This window comes from Buteo buteo, chromosome 18, assembly GCF_964188355.1.
Source record: "Buteo buteo chromosome 18, bButBut1.hap1.1, whole genome shotgun sequence".
Classification (NCBI taxonomy): domain Eukaryota; kingdom Metazoa; phylum Chordata; class Aves; order Accipitriformes; family Accipitridae; genus Buteo; species Buteo buteo.
This window is the reverse complement of record NC_134188.1, coordinates 3,682,372-3,704,554: the sequence shown is the minus strand read 5'-3', so window position 1 is coordinate 3,704,554 and position 22,183 is coordinate 3,682,372. Positions and strand designations below refer to the sequence as shown.

The following is a 22,183-nucleotide window of genomic DNA, read 5'->3' as shown; positions in this document are numbered from 1 at the left end:
TTACATAAAAAGCAGTTACAGCCAAACTGAAAAGGAGAGGAGCTGCTTTTCTGCTCTGCTTTGTACCTCTGAAGTGGCTCAACAATGTGAGGTCCATGTGGGGATGTATCTAAGGTGGTGTTGGGCCCAGGTTGGCTGTTGTGGATCCTGATCTGAGCTGCTGCCTGACTCACCTGATCACTTGGGTTAGTTTTCTGGTTTCTGTTCCACAGGCTGGGTTTAAGCACCCAACTTCTCAACTGACTTGAGCCCTGAGTGAAAGTGTCTTGGAAATGCCAAGTCCCCACAATGGTGATGGTTGGCTGAGATTGTACTGAAAATTTCAGTGCCTCTTGCTGTGTATATATGGAAAGAAATGTCAGTGCTGGTGTTTAAATTCTTAATTTATTAACAACCTTATGTACCATTTCAGGTACTTGAGATTTGTGCTTCATATAGTTTTGTACATGCTTTCTTACTGACAAAGCCGTTCATTATCATTGGGTTGCCATGGAGTACTGATCACACGGATCTGGGAATAATAACCCATTATGCTAATATAGCTTGTCATTGTGTTTGATGCGAAGTGATGTCCCATAACAACAACTGATGCTTGTAACTAATACAATTTATGGTAAGATCACAGTTTATGGAACGGTGTTGCCAAACATTGCCTACCCTCTTTTCTTTGAATTACCTTTTTGATTCCATACCTTTTTACAAAACCATTTATGCATTTTTTAGGTCAGTATTGTTCTGTTTTTAATTTCTTTCTACAGTTAGAATCAGGGTTTTCTAACAGAACAATTCTGGCCTGTTTGCTTAATGCTGGAAACGTGGTTTTCTTCTGACCTCTCCCGCCCCCTTGGAGCCTCAACTTTGTGTTATAAAGTTCCCTTTGGGACAGAGGCAGGACACTACTGGATTTGGTGAACTTCTTAGGCGTCACAAGAGAAGAGTGAAGAAAATTATGTCCAGTAGTTGGAATACATAATTCTGTAATGCATACAGCTTTACCACAACCTTTCTTATACACCCAAGTATGAAACTGAATTTTATTTCAGACTGTGATACTATGCAAGGACCAGGCCTTGAATTGTTGTATTGATTCAGCTTTATTCTGTAGCAGATGGCCAGACGTTCGTTAGTGATCTGTAACATGCACTAAGGTGTGGTTTTATCTTTTTCCAGATTCTCAGGACAGTCCACCTTCTTGTGCATGTGAATATACTTCCAGTAATAGTATTTCAGCCGTGGTTCTTCTGTGCTCCTCATTCATTCAGACAGTGGAATATGGCTTCCCTGGAGCATATCACTGCACCTTCAGTGAGCTTCACTTTTCTATACAAGCATTCTCTTAAGGCAAACCACTGTTTTGTGTGGTTACCACTTTTACTTATAAGGCATATTTATAACTTATTCTGGCAATCTACTTTTTCTTTAAAATATTTCCTGAAAATTGAATCATCCCAATAAGTTGCTGCCACTTTCACGTTCTCCCAAGGTGTAGTCTACAAAACAACCCTTAAAATCAGCTTCTGTTTTGGCGAAGTGTGTTTGACAAGGAAACCATCATGGCAGGAAATTATTACATACATCACAAAGATACTCTGATCACACAAGTTATAGTTGTACCTGGATGTACAAGGAGAAACCGAGTACTTACAGGCATTCAGACTTCTGCTTCTTGATATTATCGAGATCAGAGATAGAAGAATCCTTCTTAGAACATCTGTATCGTACTTTTACCAATGAAAGATTGTTCTCAGCAATATGTTTTCTACTAATGTATTCAACGAGTCATAAATTACACAACCAGAAAAACCATTGTGTCATCCAATCTGTTCTCCTCATAGAGCAGGCTTTATGGCTTCTCTGAATTAATTTCTGTTTGAGCTAAAGCACATCTTAAAAAAAAATCTTAATTTAAAATTTCCACTAATGGAAGAATCAGCACCAGCCTTAATAGCATTCTGGCGGTTAATCTCCTTCCCTTTGTGTTTAACTTCTTTAATGCATTTGTCTAGTTTAAAATTCCAGACATTGGATGTTACTGAAGCTGTCTCTTAGCAAATTTCTGTTCCTCATATTCATGCTTAGCAGGCATGGAAGTCATCTCACCTAACTTTCAGGCATTCTCTGTGTCTATATTATGTCTGACATAGTCAAGCCTGGCTTTCCTGATAGCCAGTGGAGAGAAATATGCACTTTCAGGGTGCAGTTCAGATGGGCTGCTTTAGACATGTTTATTAGGAGGTAATGAATTACACCTTAGAAGTGCCTGAGTGCTTGTGTTGTCTAAAAAGGCATTTTGGGTTGAGTGGCTCTGTGTAAATATGTTTTGCAAATAGGTGCCATTGTAGGTGCAATAGGTGCAAATTCCTGCCATTAGAGGATGTGATTAAATGACTGTGTAACTTTCTCATGGTCGAACTAACTTAAGCTTTAAGGCAAGTTTTCCAGTCATTACTTATAGTTGCCTTTCCTGAATGTCCTCTAGTTCATCAGCATCTTTCTCAAGTTGCAGACACCAGGACAGGAGTGAGCATCCAGCAGCAGTTGCAGAGACACTGGCAGTGAAGCAGTAGAGCTTTCCTACTTTTGCTTTTGTTTATCCTGCTTGAAAAGGCTCTCCATAGCTCTTCAGGTCACAAGAATAGCAGCCTGTTTTCGACACATTAGTCATCCTGGTCTCAGGCCTTTTTTCATAATCAGTGCTTCCCAGGAATAGAAAGCCTTATTCTGTCTGTGTGGCATGCGTTCTTTGTCTCTGGCTATGCAATTCTCCATAGGTTAGAATTAATATCCCATATATTCTTTGCTTGCATTTAGTTTTCAAAATGCTATTCAAAGTAGAAAGACCTTTTTACTATTTCTTCTACCACTCTTAATTTGTGTTTTGTCTGTAAATGTTACAGAAATGTTTTTCTTTTATGTCATTAACAGTAAGGATAAATAGTACAGGACCAAGAACTGGTCTCTCTACCTCCACTAGAAGTACATTCATTAGGGTATGATTCTTCCTTAACCCATGTTGAGAAGTATCTGTTGCCTAGCTTTTAATCTATTTTTGTTGTGAACATTGATTTTTTGGTTCTCATTTTACAGTTTGGTAAGATACCAATCCAATTGCCAAACAGAAATATAAGACTACACTTTTAACCTTGTTAACCAAATTTATAATCTCATAAAAAGATACAGTTTAATAAAATCTATTTTCCATAAACCTATGCTTATGGCATTGTATTACAATACTTTGGTTCTTTATTAATCAAATGCAGCCATTCCTGGATGAATTTCAGGCCAACTGTGTTGCAGTTGCATGGATTGTCCTTGCTGACACTTTAAGAAAACCTGATACAACATCAGTTTTGTCCCAGTCCTCAGGAATACTGACTTTCCCTTTGAATATCCCATAAGAGGAATCTTTTTATTGTTTTCAGATGTAATTAGGCTCTTGAGTTTTTCTAAGGAATTACTCTGTTTTCTCAGTGTTTGAGCTGTTTATTTGGAAAATCCAGTGTTAACCTTAGGATTCTTTCTTGATTTTCATAACTGACTGATGCAGAGTTCATCTCTATAGGTGCCTGTCCCTCTCCAAATTTAATAACGTATTTCTGGCAGTCACCTACTCAAAACTTTTAGACATTTCAATATATGGAAGGAGTTTTCTGTCATGGTCCACTGACCAGCATGAGAGCAATGTCCTGTCTATGTTGTATTTGGTATTTGCAACCTGTCATGCAGAAGGTCCTTCAGACAGCAGCTAAATTCCATGTGCTTCACTCATCTGTTCAAGTGAAAATTTTTCAGTAGACAGCTGTAGTCAAGCCAGACTTTCAAAAACTTTCACTGAGCTCATGTGGATGGTAAAAGTCATTATCTTGTCCCTGCTGGTTTTGTATTTCAGAGTCACCACAAGTAATATTTATGTCTTGGAGTCTGAGTCTAGCAAAGCAGCAAACATTTACATTTGCATTTAGGTTTGTGGCTAAGAAACAAGGGAACTCTACTTTCAAAGAAAGCACTCTTAATGTAATGTTATTAAAGGGTTATTAGATACTACAGCATCATAATGGTCTGTGGCTAATAAAAGATGACATATCGTGTGTTGGGTTGTCTGTAAGCAAAGAGGCCAAATAGCGTTTAAGTTAATATAGAAGATAGACAATGTTGTGAGTGTGCTGCTGCAGCCAGTATTAAGTAATGACAATAATGATTCAATCAGACATAGACTAGGGGATTGACAATTATAATTATTAATCCAGATTTTGGCTGCAAAATTTTTTCTCTCATTTTAATTTGTATAGATGTTACTTTGTACACTCCACTGTAGAGGGAAACATGAATGGATGTCTGACTTACTCTCATGTTAGTCTTTATTCACAGAAATCTATCCTGTGGTTTCATCACATAAAGCTTCACACAATTTTGTAAAGTCTTTTTGGTCTGCGAAGGTTTAGCTTGCCAGTTCACAGTGCCAGCTTGCGGCTTGGTTTACTCCTGGTATTGTGCCATTTTCCACCCACACGAGCAAGGGTATGAATCGTAGCCAGCAGCAGCTGAAATGCACCACGATGCAGTTTAAACTGTACAAGATGTTCTTGAAGGAGTCTACAGACTTAAGAGTAAGAGTCATCTCTTATAACCTTGGATGCATATCTTTGTTGTCAGTTCTCCTTCAGTAATCACTGACAAGGGATAGGCGCCTCTAGAAAGTGATTTATTCTACCTTAAGCTAAGAATCTAAGGAGGATATGATGAATCACCTAGAAATGTCAGTCTCTCTTCATTTACTCTACTCAGAGCCTAGATGGCTAGATTAAATTTGATATTTGGCCTGCAGGTGGCTAAATTTGAACCTTTCCCTAAAAGGCAGCCATAGAGTAGATCAGGTGCATCAGCAGATGAGGTCAAGGAAGCAACTACGATTTTAAAGATTTTTCTTCAATGCAGTACTACACTTTGAAACATAACTAAATATGACAGCATATTTATTATGGCATGAAATAAGCAAAACTCTTTAGGAAATCAGCTCTTAAGAGATGGAACAGTATTAGGTCAGTTGGACTGTTCAGACCATGCAATTTCAGAGGGGAATGAGCTACAGTCTGTTTCTTTTTGTGCATCAGTAATAAAATACTGCTTATGTTTGCACAAGTGCATTACAACACACTTGGGTTTTCATTCACATGTGTACATTGCACAGAAGCCACATCATCCATAAATGATATGCCATTTTCATTCCAGTAAAACACATGAGTTTTTAACAGCATGAACCAACATTTGTCAGTGGTTTGGAAGAGCAAGTGTGGACAGACAACAAAAGTTCAGGGATGGTTCCAGTTCTAATGTCTGAGTTAGATATTGAAATTGGAATAGGACTCAGATGCAAGCATTGAATGTCCTTCTATAGTAAAAAATAAACAGTTTAATAATCCTTTTAAAATTCCATCTTATCCGGACTCTGAAGGTTTTATTGTAAAACATTTAAGGAGAAAAGGAAAAGTATACTCTTTCCAAGAGAAAATGTGTAGGGAAGGGAGATGCAGGTCACATCCTCCCTGTTTGCTGGTGCCTCTTTTGGAAGTAACTATTCCTTCTCTTTTGGACTCTTTTAGCCTTGTGCTTCCTCGGCACTTTTCCAAGTTCCCTAAAAATAATTCTTCCGCTAACACCCATCAACCACAAAGCAACAGGAATATCTTCATCTCCCTGTCTCTGAAAAGGAAAGTAAGCCCAACAAAACATCTGTCTAAAAATCTTATAGGAAGCTATTTTCTGATCCAATGAAACCAAAGTGGAGGCTAGCTTTTTCCCCTAGTACATAAAAAAGTGTAAAAGAACAGTATGAACATCTCTATATAAAATAAAATTTTTTAAGCTCTATTTGATCCCAAAGAAATTGTGTCATAGTTTCAGAAATAAACCTTTTCTTTGTTTTAATGTTTTAAAAATCAGTTAATCTATTCACCTGAAAACGATTATCTGAATACATCTTTCCACCCTTATTTGGAGTTTTTACTTTTGGAATAACTGGAAAAGATGACAAAACTTTTGAAGTTACCTAGAAAAGATACCAAGATTTTGAAAGTATATTGTTAATCTCAAGTCAGCCTTCAAAGAGGCAGCATGTCATTACCATGTAAAACACAGAAACTGAGAAGTATTTATATTTGATTTGGATCCCGTCAGAAGCAACACAGATATTTCCTTTAGTGAGAAGTCAACCCCGAATGGAGCACTCAAATGGCAACTGAAAATTGTTTTGAGATTGTCCACAAGTTTGCCCATGTCATTTAGCTTTTTCAGTCTTTAATCTCATAATAAACCAAGCAAATTCTAAAATTGGTGCAGCTAAAAATCTTCAAGTTATGTGCCTACATTCCCACATATCTTCAGCGCAGTGGTATATGTAAACAAGAAAATAAAGATCTAGAGGAAAAGGGGCAGAAAAATAAACGGTGAGCAAAGAGAATGGAAGTAGAATTGCTTTCCTGCCTCACTCAGATGTCTTGCAAGGATCTAAGAACCTAGTGAACGTTGTTAAGCTGCTCAACCCCTGACCTTCAACTTCGGAGAGAGAGGGAAAGTCTACATCTTATGGGATCATACTTACTAGAAGCTTTGCCAATTCAATGAAAAGGACTTGAGAAAGTGGATGGACTTATGTGACAGGATTTCCTGTTTGTTTGTTTGTTTGGTTTGGCAGTCATCATTCCTGAGTCCCCTGCATATGGAGACACAGTCTCTTGCGAGAGGAGAAAATGCGTTCCACCCACTGCTTTCCTCTACAGGGTCTCATGTCAGTTGCCCCTCTCTTGCACAGAATTGCAGTGCACGTCCGAGGATTACAAAGCTTAACACCTACCTGCCAGCAGCTGGGATGTGAGGCCCGGAAGGTTGCTAGTGGCTAATAAAGCCAAACCAACGGTTCTAACCTTTCCAGGGTACCCGGCTGAACAATATCCTTAGCTTCAAAGCTAACAGGCACTTCACCACATCCATCTCACATTAAGACCTGTCAGTGTGTGTAAGGACTGTTCTAATGTTTTCCTGAGTTTGGGCAAAGATACCTGTATTAAACTGGTTATTTCCTAATGGGGTTCATCTCAGAAGATGGCTGCTTCATAAGCATCTCTGAGTGGAATGAGCATTTGAGTTCTTTGTAGTCATGCAGAGAAAAGCATCCCCCACAAATGGTATTTTAGCATCCATCAGGCTTACTAAGTGGCCATATACTTATTTTTGTGGATGCTGCATTTTGTTTCTATCCTGCAGAGGACTGGATTGATTGTTAAGAAATGACCGTGTTGGGGACTTGTTCAGAGACTTTGTTCTGCAAATCATTGTCCACCCCTGGATTCAGGGGAGGACAGAATACAAGGACACTACAAGGAGTTGGCCTTATGTCCTGAAATGTTCGATCTCACTGAGGATACCATACGGTCTGTTTTAGGCCTGCTGGTTTATAACACCCCTGAAGATACTGAAAATAAATTGAAGAATGACATGAGTGTACACATGCACACGCACACACTAAGTTCAAGCCTCCTTTTTCTTGGCTAGAGTAGTTGGGTTGGCCAAAGCTTACACTTTATTGGCAACTCTGCCACTTCTTAGTGGATACACTTATTAATTTGTCTCCTGTTTTCTGGCTTTGCTGTTCCTTGCGTTCACATAGAATTTATACTCTCTTATTGTGATAAAAGGAATAGAAAATTTGGAGAAGGATTGCCCGACCAAGTCTACAGGGGTTGGAACTGTCTTCTGTAGTTCAGCAAGTATTCTGAAGAGAGTGGAATAAATATATCTAAGCCTGGCAATGGCATTTTTTCACGAAGTCTTCAGAAAGAAATAATTTAAAATGTTGGTCTTATCTCAGTTAAATCTGTGACCAAGTCCTGGAGTGCCTTGATCACTGAAGATATCTCCTTCCTTTCTCTTCCCCATGCCATTTTACACAAATGACTGTCCCAAGGCATGTCTCTTTAAAGAAACGGAGGAATCTGAAATTTATAAATTAGCCTTTTCTCCCTTACAGTTTCAGCATAATCAAGTAGTTTGGGAATATCCATCTGGCAGAGCTTCGGTCATCTCTCACCACCTTTTTGGAAATCCTCCCAAATCTGTTGTTCCCTTCAGACTTGTTTACAGAATGACCTGTTTTGCTCCAGAATCTTGAATTTTTTTTATACTTTTCACTGCTGACCTCACAGCCTCTTCCATTTTGTCTTCTAGACTAGATAGTATTTCCTCAGCATAGGGTTTTATGTGCTATGCCCAGACTTTTGTTTTGCATGGAATTGTTGGGTTTTATCTTTGCTCCACTGCAGACCATCTACCTAATTGGTCAACCAAAGTAACTGTTCTTGAGAAATCCTGTATTTGGATTAAATAGGCTTTTGAAAGACAGGATGAGTTGGGACAGTTTTATGTCAAGTTATTTTGTCAAGAGAAATGCACAGAACAACTAGTGTCTTCTCCCAGCAATTGCTTGAACAATAGATTTAGACAGAGTCTTCAGAGTCTGGAATTTTAAAATACAAGCTCCCTGAAATTTCTAATGTGTCTAGTTTTAGAAACAACTTTGTTCTACTAAGAGGGAAAATACGTTTGAGCTTTTTGCCGTATAAGCTCTCTTATATGTTCTCATTGTCTGTATGTGCCTGTATCTAGTTTGTGTCTACATACTGCTGCCAGTGAGTGAATTTTTCACTGCAAAGAATTCGCTCACCTGCAGGTGAGCCTTCACAGGGAATCAATTTCATGCAATATGAATATTTGCCTACATGTTTTGTTTACTGCTTATTTTACATTTTTTATTAAAATAGAGGAAGCTTTGCAGCAGTACATTCAGTTAAGTGTAGTATCAAAGCTCCTCTCTGCCTGGGACATACATATGCAAAAGGTTATTACAGCTCTTGCCATCCCTAGGAGAACGCGTGCCAGCCTCGCTACAGTTGGAAGTGTAAATGGTTTCCAGCACTAGAGGAGGAAAGCTATGTCTGTAATGCTGTTGCTTATGGCAGATTTATACAGCAGCTTTTATCTGGACCTTAAAAATTGCTATAGGCCATACAATCAGGTTTTCTTACATTTATTTTAGTAATTAGCTTAAATTATATCTAGCTAAGCATGCAGTTGAGAAGAGGGGAGAAGTATCTTAAAAAGGGTATATTTACTCCCTGGTTTATCAACTCTTTTAATAAAAAGTGTAAAATAAGCACTAAACAAAACACGTAGGCAATAATTCATATTGCATGAAATTGATTCCCTGTGAAGAGTAAGGCCAACACCAGTACCACCACAACTTACACTTTTACTTTCCAAATGGTCTGGATGTGGGACTCAGATATGCACTGAATTCTTCCTGGTCTTTCATTTTTTTACTGTAAATCCTCCTAAGAGAGAATCAGAAACACAAACAGATCAGACGTTAGTAGCATCAATTGTTTGTCATAAAGTCTTGTACTTTAAATAAATTTATTTCCTATCATATATATTTCAAGTCATTAATATTATGGGGTTTTGGTTAAGTTTATGCCTTTATGGTTATTTTTTGTTGAAACATACAAATGAATTATGAAAATAATGCTTACATTAAAATAGTGCTACTACTGCATCTTACTAAGATGCTGGAATAACATTTTCCTTGGGAATCTTACAGTTTCTTTCACCAAGATAAAAATGGATCTGCTAGACTTCTAGTTTGTTTCTTTCAGCAAAAGTTTCCTTTGAATTTTATTCTCTTTGTCTATCAAGCTCAAACTAATTGGGAATGTTCTCCTTCAAAGGGTGAAAAAGCCACCTTTTGGTAACCTTGGCCCACATACTGTATCCTTGGAAATTAAATTCTTCATGCTTTATTTAATAATGTGTTTTCTTTTTAATATTATAATTACAGTTTTAAAACAAAGCAAATTTTCTTAAGAGTTATTTCAGCAGAAGTATAATTATCCTTAAGGATATGTGGTTTCTCACTGACTCTTGGCATGGGAAAAGAAGAGATACTCCATTGGCTTTATCGCAAGGAATTTAAACTGTATGTACTTTTGGCCAAAAGACCTTAGTTACAAAACAAACCCCATCCTGTGTTGTCTCTGTGCTTCTCATTTCTATACTAATTGCTTTCAGCTTGGATTGTATGATAATACGTGTGTTTGATATGCATGGTTTGTTTATGTCGAACTCCATTATCCTGTCTCATGTTCTTCGAGTGCCTGAAGTAGTTTCGCTAATCTGTCAGCATAGTATGTACTTGTGGATAAATATAGACATGCAGCCACTCCGTGAGCGGTCATCATCATATGCTGAAGCTAAAAATTACCCCTTTGGTTATGGAAAGACTGATCTGATCCGGGGGCCTGCTCTAGCTCACACATTGTAGGTCTTCAGCACTTGTCTATTAACAAACAAAACCAAAAAAATAGAAGAAATGTCTGCCTCAATGCTGAAAAATTCAGAGTGAAGTATGAAACAGGATTATGAAACAACTAATTTCCTTTTCGATTTTAGTTAGAAAAGGATTCTAACTTTTCTAACTGAAGGAGTGGAACATTTCAGGTATTCACAAGCTCATGGATATTACAGTAGCATGTTGGAGAAAATCCAGTGTGATCGGCTTTATAAAGGGGCTCGGTAGGTATGAAAATACTACAAATACATGTTTTGGTTTGTGTTATTAATTTGTTCATTGTTGCTGATGTGTAAATTTGACACGGTTAACTAAAAAACCACAACCTCTGTTTCTTCTGATTAAAGATACTGAAAATTCAGTAACTGGGTTGGGCTGAAGCTGTATCCAGTGTAGCACAGACTTTCGGCTTGTACATTATGATAGTTCTGTTGTTTTGCTTCATCTTAGAGCTTTAAGAAAAATACCTGTAATGTAAGTCATAGCAGAGACTCTCTTATGATAATTTCATTTTGTACTTATCCCCATTATCAGCTTAGTGAGCATATGTGTGTGTGTGTGTTAAAACTACTGTGCTTTTTTACAACTATTTCTCTGATTAGGGAAATGATCAATACAGAAAAAAAATTAGCAGTGATTTTAGCTCAGTAGTCCTTTCTGTGGCAACAGTATATGGTTGTAGTGACAACCATATGTGATATTGCATTGCTACTTCTGTATTTACTCCTTGTTTTTAATTTTTTAAAAACATGTAACATTGAGAAAATCTTATGGTTATAGCCTGAACTAAATGAAAATATTTTGTAGGAAAAGAGCATCATTTGAAATACAGTTTATTGCAGATAGAGTAGAAAAAAAGGGAACATGTCCTAGAAACAAGAAAATGGATTGTTTGGGAGAAGTAGCCCTCAGACAGAATTTCACCCCAAAATGGTACAGACATCTTATAGTTGGTCAAGCATAGTTAATCTTTTTTACAGATTTTCCTAGGATAGCAGCTTTAAATATGTATACCACTTTCTAAAATTGACCTATAGATTCTCTGCTGTTGCAGGACCCTCAGGCATCAGGGTTACCATGGTCTCCTGCATGTGCATCACCATTCATTCTCCTTGGGAACCAGCTACTTTTCTCTAGGAGAAGGGTTTAGTTTAATGCAGTACTTGCGTGGTGACCAGTACCCACAATATGTTAGGAGTTGACACTAAAAGTTTCAGTGGTCCATTGTGGTACTTCTCTTTGTCGAACGGCATTATTTTGAAATCAGGTAGTAAAACCTTAATTTCTCAATGAAATGAATATTTAGAATTGAGTATAACCCCTTCCTCCCACCCCCACCACGTATCTTCTGCATAAGCCCATACAAACTATATGTTGTGATTTCTCAGGTAAAAATCACGCCTTTTATTTAATGGGGCAGTGTTTCACTGGCATAGATGGCAAAAACGGGCACATCCTTTTTATTGCTGTTTTTAAGGCCCACATTGTAATGTGTCAGCATAAAAGGGACCAATCATGGATGACTGTGATGCAGCTATTTCTTAAATTTTAGTCCTTGATTTCCAGGTTTGTGTCTCAGAGGCAACTTTTTTTTTTCTGAGCTTTGTAGGGCTCTCAGTCTAGGAAAAAACCATGTTCTGTTAAAGCTCATATGTCATCAGAATAGATGTCAGTGATAGTCTAGGGCCAGATTTTTGCAATGCAAATATCAAGCATATGCAAATGCTTGAGATAATGGAGCTGAAAAGAGGCATGAGAAAGCCAAACGTGTATATAATAGTTCATGACCAACTCATGATCAACTCAGAACCCTCACACTGTTGGCAATGCTAATTTCCACACTGAAGATGCTTAAATGGAGTCAGCAGCTACAAAATGATCTTTTCAAAATTTGAACTAAATCAATGTCATATGTCAGTCATTTCTGTAACTGCTGTAATTGCTGTAGCAATGATAGGTGTTAACCCCCAGGATATTCTTTTTCTTTCCTTTGGGGGAAAGGCTGTACAGTCCTTATTTCAGAGAAGAGCTAGAATAAAAATTTCTGGTGCACTGACAAATCTCACAAATAATTGCATTTCTCTATTACAGTGTGCAAATAACTGATTTTTCAGTTAGATGTCTGGAAAAAAAATTAGATCAGCTTGTGTCAGAAACCTAACAGCATCGTTGTTAAAAGGCTTCTTAGTAACACTGACTAGGTGGATTTAAATTCCAGTCTCAAAATCCTGGCTGAATGCCACGACGATTGAAGATAAGGGTGGCAGCTCTCAGGTAGAGACGAGGGTTTCTTAAACTGAATTTCGTAAGGATGCGAGGCGTGCGTGCTCTCCCACTGTGCCTTCCTTCCCCCCATCCCTCCTGCATGTCCCTTCGTAGTGAATTTTGAACTCACTAGCCAGTTTAAACCAAAAGCGCTGGAGGAACAGAAGGCAAGTTCGCATTTGATGAGATTCCTACGGATTCCTTCCAGAGGGAGCCTGGGATGGTTGCGTTAGCCAGCGAGCGGTGGGCGGCGCAGCCCGGGTGTGTTTTCCTTGGCAGAGGCTGGCTGGCGGGCAGCCTGCCTGCCCAGCCCCGGGCACGGAGCTCCGGAGGGAGCTTGGGAATGACTGGGGGGGAGCTTGGGATGGTGACAGGGGGAGGACAGGGCTTTTATGGCACAAAGGACACAAATCCTTCAGCAAATCGGTTTCACTGCTCATAAAAAAACCAACCAAACATTTTTCCTAACTGAGTGCTTGGCGATCAAACCGATTTCAGGGATACGTGCGAGCTGGTCAAAACCAAGCATTTGGCAAATATGTTAGTGATTGTGAAAATACTGTCTGACTCCTTCCTCAAGCTATTTGTGGAGAAATTTCCATTACCTAGTATATTCGATAGTCCGTATAAATTTGCATCTGATCCTTTGCATCCCACTGTCTTCATGCTTAAGCTTTAGGAGAGCCTAGGTGATGACAGGAGAGCAGTAGCACTTAGGCTCTTCTCTGGTGGCTCTTTTTTCATTACTTTGAAGTAGATTATTATTCAGAACAACAGTGTATTTTTAGAATCAGTTTTGAATAATATAAAAGTAGAACTGCTCTATACACTTTGTTTTATGCAAAGAGTCATAATGCCAGCAAGACTCCGTGATAATGCTTTTGCCCTCAAAAATCAAGTGAAACTTTGCAGGAAACAAATCTAGCAGGAAACATCTGCTGGAGTGGAAGAAGTGGTGCTGCTGTGCTAAAGAGTGATGGCATACCTTGTCAGTCAGGGGAGTGACTTTCAAAGTGAAATATTGCTGGGTTACACTTGCAGAATAATAGCTGCGTGAACAAAAGCATTTCTATCTTGCGTTTTAGTCATATAGTGAACTTCTAAACTTTGATTTTTCTAAAGGAAAACATGTTCTCTTTTCTCCAGTGTGTCTTTTTTATTTCTCAATGCATGATTTGGGGTCTGATTCTGCCACATTTTGAATACTCTCAAACAAGAATGTAGTCTTTGGGATTTAGTTTTTTCAGTTTTTTGCAGCAATGAAGTGTTAAAGTAGGAAAGATCTAAAGTCTCATTTATTCCTAAAACAAGCTCATGTAATTAATAATTGACAGTTACTTTCAGTAGTAGGTGCAATTCTGTTCCTCAGAAGGAAAGGCTAAAGGCATTAAATGTGCACCATCCATCATTGTAGTTAATTTTTCTTTCTTTCTGTCTTTCTTTCTGTCTTTCTTTCCTTACAACTTGGATGCAACATACAATGTAACACCCTGGAATGCAATGCTATGGGGAAATGCTATAATGGTGTTAGTTCACAATATTTCCCACAGTTTGTATTGCATTAAAGCACCTCTGTCCCAATCACCGACAGTGCTCACGGGTGTTACGACACTTGTGTTGCATTCAGAGTGGTTGATGGCTGGTCTTCCCAGTGTTAACTTAATTACCTACTTTTGAAGTCTCTGGCAAAGCTAACAGAGGGTGTTACCAGTACCTGCCTGAAGACCAGACACGACTTCTGTTGCCAGTAAGAGCTAAGCCTGAGGATTGTGGTTTGGAAATTTTATGCATAGAATGGTAATATTTGAATTAATGAGGTTTTGTTTCATAGTACTTCAATTTATTTTTCCTTCAGTTTCCCAGAAAAACAGTAAGTAGAGCTAAGCTTAGTACATAATATCTTGACACTGGTTGTGGGGAATTCACAGAATCATGAGGTAATTTGGATTGGAAGGGATCTCAGGAGGATGATTAGTCCAACAGCTGCTCACCAACTAGAGAGGTTTCTCAGGGCTTTGCCCAGTCAAGTTTCGAGTATCTCCAGGAGTGGAATTTCTGCTATCTCTGTGGGCAACCTGTACCAGTGTTTGATCACCCCCTCACAGTGGAAATTTTTTCCATATATCTAATTGGAATTTTCCACATTCCAGCTAGTGTCTGTTGCCTCTCGTCCTGTCACCACACTCAAAGAAGAGTCTGGCTCCATCTTTGCAATACTCCGTCAGGTAGCTGAGGACTGTAATAAGATCTCCCCTTAGCCTTCTCTTCTCAAGGTTGAACCAGGCCAGCACTCTCAGCCTGTATTTATGTAGCAAGCACGTAAGTGCCTGACCATCTTCGTGGTCCTCCCTTGGCCTTATTCCAGGATAGCAATGTCATTCTTGTATGGGGGAGCCCCAAACTGGACACAGTACTCCAGATGTGATCTCACAAGTGCCAAATGGGACTGTAGGGTTTGGTACTTTCAGGGAAGCTAATAAGTAATAAACATTTTTTGGCCATGGAAAAAATTCCGTGTCTGACTCTTCCTATAAGATTTATACTGGTGAAATATCATTGTTTTTAAAGGAGTCATTCTTGATTGACCTCAGTATAAATGAGAGGAAAATCAGGCCCTTTACAACTCACCTTAGTGAAAAGATCAGACTCCTGACTTTTGCAACGATAGGCCAGTTTGAATAGCAATAAAATAAATTTGTTATGTGACAACTGAGTTACAGGTCTCGCCTGCAAGACAAAGGATAAGAAATGAGGATATTATTCAAACTGTTAGCTGTCAGCAAGTCTTACCATGTAAAAAAAGAGGATTGAGTGAGCACTGTGTAGTAAACACTGCTCAGGTGTAAGACACAAAATTTCATCTCTGATTTCTTCTTCCAGTCTGGATTATGTACATGTTACCTATAACTATACCATGGAAACTGTATTTATGTGTTCTGTATTTCTTCGATTATCGACTAGTCTCCATTTCTGCTTTGACAGGATAGTGGGCCATTGGGTGCTCTGGAAAAGTTAAGACGTGTTGAATTACCCAAACGTAAATGTGTCTTTTCTACATTTCAGCTTCTCCAGTTGGTAACGGATATATCAAGCCACCCGTCCCACCTGTTTCTGGTACACAGAGAGAAAAAGGACCTCCAGCCATGTTGCCTATCAATGTTGACCCAGACAGTAAACCAGGCGAATATGTCCTGAAGAGCTTGTTTGTTAACTTTACTACTCAGGCTGAACGCAAGATTCGCATCATCATGGCAGAACCTCTTGTGAGTAAAAAGAAACTCTAAGTATATATGTACTTTGCTTTGAATTTATTTTTAAATAAGGCTTGCTTGCCATGCAATGCAGAATATTTTCCTTGTAATCTGCGTTGGAGTTTGATAGTGTTTCCCAAACTGTAAGATATGCTACTATGGCAATTAGAAGGTTGTGGGAGAGGACAGAGGTATGCAAGATATGCCAAAGGGGTGACATGAAAAGGAACAACTATTTTATTTCTGTTTGCAATATGGGCACCTGTTAATATTATTGAGAGGCAGAAGGGGTGTCAGCCAGCAGAGATTTTACAGCTGGGAGAGTGGTCACGTGAGGCAAAATAGATTAGAAAATGCTGACATATGATAAAAACAGTATTTCTGAACATTACCGGTTTTCAGCTAAAACATGAAAATTAATAGCACTGCTGGTTCCTATTTCAGTTCTGACAGTAGTAGGTTTCGTAACCTAACAAAGTGCTATAGCACCTATTTTCTGGATATGAAAAAGCATGCAGCATTTGAAAAAGGAGCTACATTACAAGGTCTTGCACAGTCAGTGAGAGAGCCAACTTATATTTCAGGCAAATGTAACATGCAAGGATGTCTGTTGCAAATTGTCTTATGTAACTGAACTTCTGGGATTCTGCTATTTTAATTTGAGACTACATTTTAAATACATTCTTGTTATTTTGATTAGGGAGGAATAGTTCTGTAACCTACATTTTAGTTCTGACAAGGTGAAAATAAAAAACAGAAATAACAAGGAACCTGTATTTCTGAGCTGTAAGGGAATTCTTATAAAATCTTATCACATTTTTGTTATAAAGCACAGTATAGAATACTTAGTTCTGTTCCCCATTTTCAAGTCTGGATATTCTGAACAGTAAAATTAAGATTGTCTTGATTCTGATGGCATTGGTTTGGCTTTATGTCTTGATTTAGATTCAGAAGCATTTGACACTTGGAAAGTTTTTCCAGACTTTCCTCTGAAACATTAGGTAGATGCAAGATGACAGAAATATCTTACATAATTCAGAAATGACAAAAAAAAAGCGAACAGGAAGGAATATTTTGACAAAGATCCAGTTTTTTCCCCTCCAAATCACAAAAAGTAGAATAAACCGACAGTCATAGCGCAGGTCCTTTAAAAAAAAAATGCCAGCAGCTATTTATTACCATCCAGTCTTCGTGTGACGAACAGTGAACATCTTTACAATTTTAAGACACGTTGTGTTGTAAAATTACTTGACAAGATCGGGGAAACAGCAACAAGACCAGCATTGAGAACATAATTTCCTCACAGCACCTCTGTTACTCTTAAACACTAACCTCTGCATTTTCATACAATATTTCAGAAATAGATATGAGCCAATGGCCCTCATTTATTCCCATTTCACCTTGTGTTAAGATGATTTTGAGTTGCTGCGTGTTAATATGTTATTTTTGTCACTTTTTGAAACTATTAATATCTGAATGTTGATCTTACTTTATTGCAGAGGTTGTTTGGTGAAATTTTATTTGGTAAATTCAATGTAGAATGTAAAAATATGATAAGAGACTGCAATGTCACCTTCTTCTTATCAACATTTCACAACGTATTTCTTACAGGGGTCTAACTGTGAGACACTAACAATTCAATGACATACTCACATCTTATTAATACTAATAGGACTTACAAGTCATGGCATGCTGCTGTTTGAGGGTGACTGTGACAAATGTGTAAGCAGGATTTTGTAGACATTCAGGCAAAGTGATCTTGAAATAATTAGGTTGTACTGAAAGAAGTGACGAGGGAAAATGGCAAAAATTGTTCTGGAATAATGGCTAAGAATTTAAGTCTCCATTTTTGTGGGGTAGCTGTTGGATGTTTGGCAGCTTTGTTCCCACATTTCTACTCTACTGACTAGAGCTGTGACCTGGAAGTCCCAGGGATTTGCGAGACAAAGATTATAAATTGATGGTGCAGAGCCACCCTTTGGCCTTTTTTCACAATAGGTAGTCAAATGGTGAGCTCTTTGAAGATTCTGTTTCAATTAAACTCAAACGTACTTCAAAGAAAATCAAACTTGCAAAGTACTCTAACACTGAGATGTTTCTAGTTTGAATTCTCTAAGTCATTACAAGATATGACAGTTTAATTTTATAATGAGTGATGGATGCTTAAGATATCTTTTAGAGAAGCTAAAATGATCTGTTTATAATATAATTGCTTTTTCCTCTTTTATCACTAAGTCTAGCTCACATTCAAGCTCTGAAGTTACTATGGGATTAAATTAAAGACTTACTGATACATTTTTTACCTAGGTATTTCTTTTCATACACACATTTTGCCTCCTTATCCTTTCTGATTATCATTACTGTCGTTTTTATGAATTTTTCTGTTTCTTTGGGTTCCATATGCCTGTTTGATATATCCATTTCTTTTTTTTGTGATGTACACAGAGCCCAACTGTGAATCACAGTGTTCCCACAGCTATAGTGGAAAACCAGGTTTATGTCCCGCCATCATTTGCAGATGCTAGCAAGGCACAAAAAATTTTTGCTGTTTTTTAGGGCAGCAGTGAAGGAAGGGCACAGCACCGCCCCTCTCCTGCAGCCCCATGAAATCTCAGCTGGGATAGCAAGATTCCAGTGGCAGAGAAAGCACAGGGCAATGTCACCTACTCCTCCTGCTGCCTTGGCTGTCAGCCGAGTATGATTTGACATTTTGGTTAGTGGATCTGGCAGTGATCATCATAAAAAACGCACTCCCCAGTTAATATGTTTTATAGGCATGAATCTAATGTTGACAATCCACTGCTAAGTCTTTAACGAGTTAGAATGGAAACCTTTTGTTTCCAGGTGTGGGTTTGTTGGGGTTTTTTTTCTACTTTGTCTGAAGAATATTTTATTTGGAATTTCAGGTCAATTTTTTCAGCTTTTTAGTGTCTCTGAAAATTAACAAACATTTCAATAATTACATTAAATTCACAATTATGTGGCTAATTTTTAATGATTAAACTACTGTACCCAGATTGTCAAGTTATATTAATCCAAATTAAAGGTATTTGACGGCAGAATTAATTAAAAGGGATTTTCCAGTTTATAAAATTAAATTCACATAAATGAAATGTAAATAATTTCTTCTTGATAAACCCTTAATAATTTCCTGCTTCTTTTCTGTCCATAATTGTTCTCCTTTATAGCGAATATTAAGAATTTTTCCTGCAGACCTTTTTTCACAGCTGATTGCATTCATATTTAATTTTTATCAATTTATATTGTAAATCTTCTCTGCCTTGCTTCACTTGCAAACACAATTTGATATTTTATTACTGCTGATTTTTTTTCAAGCAGCGGTGACCTTAAAATGAAGCTAGAATGAGAAAGCCAGGGAAAAATTTTTGCCAGTTCAAATGATAAAATGCGTTTATGAATCTTAACACTGTAAGGAAAAAACCCAGAAAGTAGTTTCCTTTTTAGGACTGTTGATTATCACATAGGGTAATAATTCATCCTGTGCATACTGATCAGGCTAATCTTTAAATACGGCTTTTAGCAGTACTTACACACAGCTGTAGACATTGATAAAACATAGTGAGCTACAGGCGTTGACAGTGGTTAATGGTTAATTTAGCTGTTGGTAAACTTTCATTATGCTTTTCTCCTGCAAGCATCTTCTTTTACTGTGCTGAATACTGAACTCAAGAACAGAATTTACTTATTATAGGATTAGGACTATAAGCATATTCATGTAGTCTGCCTATAACTTTCTCCTTTTATTAGGTAGGTTATATCTTGCTATTGGAAAAAAACTGAAAGCAGTGATGTGGCTGATACTTGTGTATTTATTACTTCCATTTCATTAGAAGCTCAAAGACATTGAAATATAGACCTATTTCAAAACAGGGCTGGTGATAACAGCCAAGCAGGTGGTTAGGAAGATCGAAAGGGCAAGAATAATGCAAGTTTGTTTTTGCAAAGACCGACCAACCAACATGTATAGTCGCACTGCTGTCTGACTAGCTTTAATCTAGGCTTCACTTTCTCTAGGCAAGAGAAGAAATATCCTAAGGACAGACTTGGAAGAAAAGGAAGTAGAAGGTTTTTTGGTTTCTGAGGACTGGGCTGTGGTAACTAGAAAGATTTATGTAGGCTATGATAATACCAAGCAGTTTTATCCCACAGTTGTAATGTAGAATTTTCTGTTTTACATGGAATAAAATTCAGCTGCATCACATGAGGAATGACTCCTTTGTTGTCATCTATAATGAGACACATTAACATTGCACATTTTTTATATTTGAACTCCATATGAATAGTTTGGCATACACAAGGACTTTGGATCCCTGTTTATTGACAGTGCACAGACAGGAGTTACTATAAGGAACAACTAATTTCATGGAAAAGAGGAAAGGCATACCACCTTGCTCTGTTCTAACTATCCCCTCAGTATGTATATGCCCAGATAAATTGAAAAGAAGACAGCTTTATCTGAATAACTTTATGCAAGTATATATTGAAAATGCTGTTCTTTTTTCCCATACAAAAAGTATCCTCCCTAGGACCTTCCTCTATAAATGCTACAAACATGCCAGATTCCCATTGTCATCTGTCCCTGTCCACCTCTGTGTGACTCAAGGATTATGTCACTCATCATTAATATAATTCTTTTATTCCAGTAGTGTTTGTGGTAGGCAAAATTCTGTAAAGCATGTGGGCAGTCCATCCCAACCCTAAGGAGCTCATAGTTCATCATATCATAACTCTGTATCTAACGTATTATAGCTCTTTATTTCTACTGTATTCTTTATTTAGTATTTAAATGATAAAAATAAATATTAGTAGATTAGTTCTTTTAGATCCATTTGTCACAAATAACGTGTAGGACATTAAGAATAATTACCCATTCTTTCTGTAATTGTCTCTGAAGTACTTAAGATGCTTCTTTATGAAATTCTGCCTCACTTTATTATACTGTTATGAGGACTGTCCTCTCACCTGTTCATAAGAAAGTGAAAGCATCCCCACACCATCTTTAACTACTTGCTATGTCACCTGAATATACTATCCTCTTATTGTATGGAGCCCTACAGATGGGTTACAGTGGATGCATTCAGTGGCTTGTTGAATGGGCAGATCTCTGTCAGTCACAGGACAGTCCGGAGGGCCGAGGACAGTCGTTCTGCTCAGGAGGACGCCCATCTCCTAGTGCTCCCAGCAAACAGCAGCTCAGCGGAGTTTCTTTCCTGCAGGTCATTGACTGGATGCCAGGTCCATTTTTTAGACTAACAGTTGGTCTCATTATTTTATTCAACTCCTAGCCATATCTAAGGACTTAGTTGATTTCTGTGTGGATTGTCCCCTTGGTTCTGTTTCTTTTTACTCAGACTTCCCAGCAGCTAACTTCTCTGTTTCAAGAAATCAGTTAAACAGAACAGTGGTCTCAGTCATCACTCTTCCCTCCTTCACTAATCAACTTTTGTTGGAACTTCACTGGCTCTCCAAGTACAGTCCAGTCCACAAAACCCAGCTCTGCCAGTGCTAATGAAGCCCAAGCTGGGCCAGATCAGCTTGTTCTTTCCCCCAGCAGAGAGAGAGGCAGCTAAGCCTGGGAGATATCGTCCATGAAATAAGCAAGATCTACTCATGTACCCAAAGGATGTGAAGGCAGAAAAATGTAGGAACAATCAGGCTTCTATACTGAAGATGGAGAGCATCAAATGTAGCAAAGACAATTCTGATGGTGTAAAAGCCTTCACTTGCCCTTCCACTCATGGCCTCAGAAATAACATCCCCCTCTAGTTATCTCAGTACATATATCTCAGGCTGAAACCTGTAGCAGAAGCCAAGCACTGAACAGTGTAGAGCAGTAGTCCTTCCCGGGTGGCTAATCTTGAACCTCAGGATAGTTATCTTCCTCAAAGACCTAGAAAGGTTTGTGTGATTGAAGCAGTGGCCAAGGATGAGATATCTCCTGTGTAGTTCAGGGGGACATATCGGAGGATTGAAACACAGGAGTTGAGGGAAGGAGTGTGAAAGACAGTTGGAAAAAGAGTTAGAGACAAATGTGGGGTTTCAGAAATAATGATGGCGAGTGCAGGAGGATAGAGACAAGATGCAGCATGGGTCAGAAATTCAGCTTCCATATGAGATTGAGGGGAAAAGTTCATGCCATTTTAGCAAGCAGGGAAGGAAAAGGACACATTTTTCATAGCCATTGGCACAGGCATTTGCAGCTACAAACAGGTCCATAGAAACACTCATATATTTCAGAGCCAGGCAATGT

General features: G+C 38.2%; 1 protein-coding gene across 2 annotated transcripts in view; it reads left to right on the top strand.

The window, feature by feature from the left end:
- The window catches only part of FRY (FRY microtubule binding protein), a 177,539-nt gene that overhangs the window by 16,686 nt on the left and 138,670 nt on the right, over nucleotides 1–22,183 (top strand). For both annotated transcript variants that reach the window (XM_075050626.1, XM_075050625.1), the window contains exon 2: nucleotides 15,725–15,924. In XM_075050626.1, coding sequence (XP_074906727.1) covers nucleotides 15,725–15,924 — 200 coding nt within the window. The remainder of the gene's footprint in view (nucleotides 1–15,724; nucleotides 15,925–22,183) is intronic.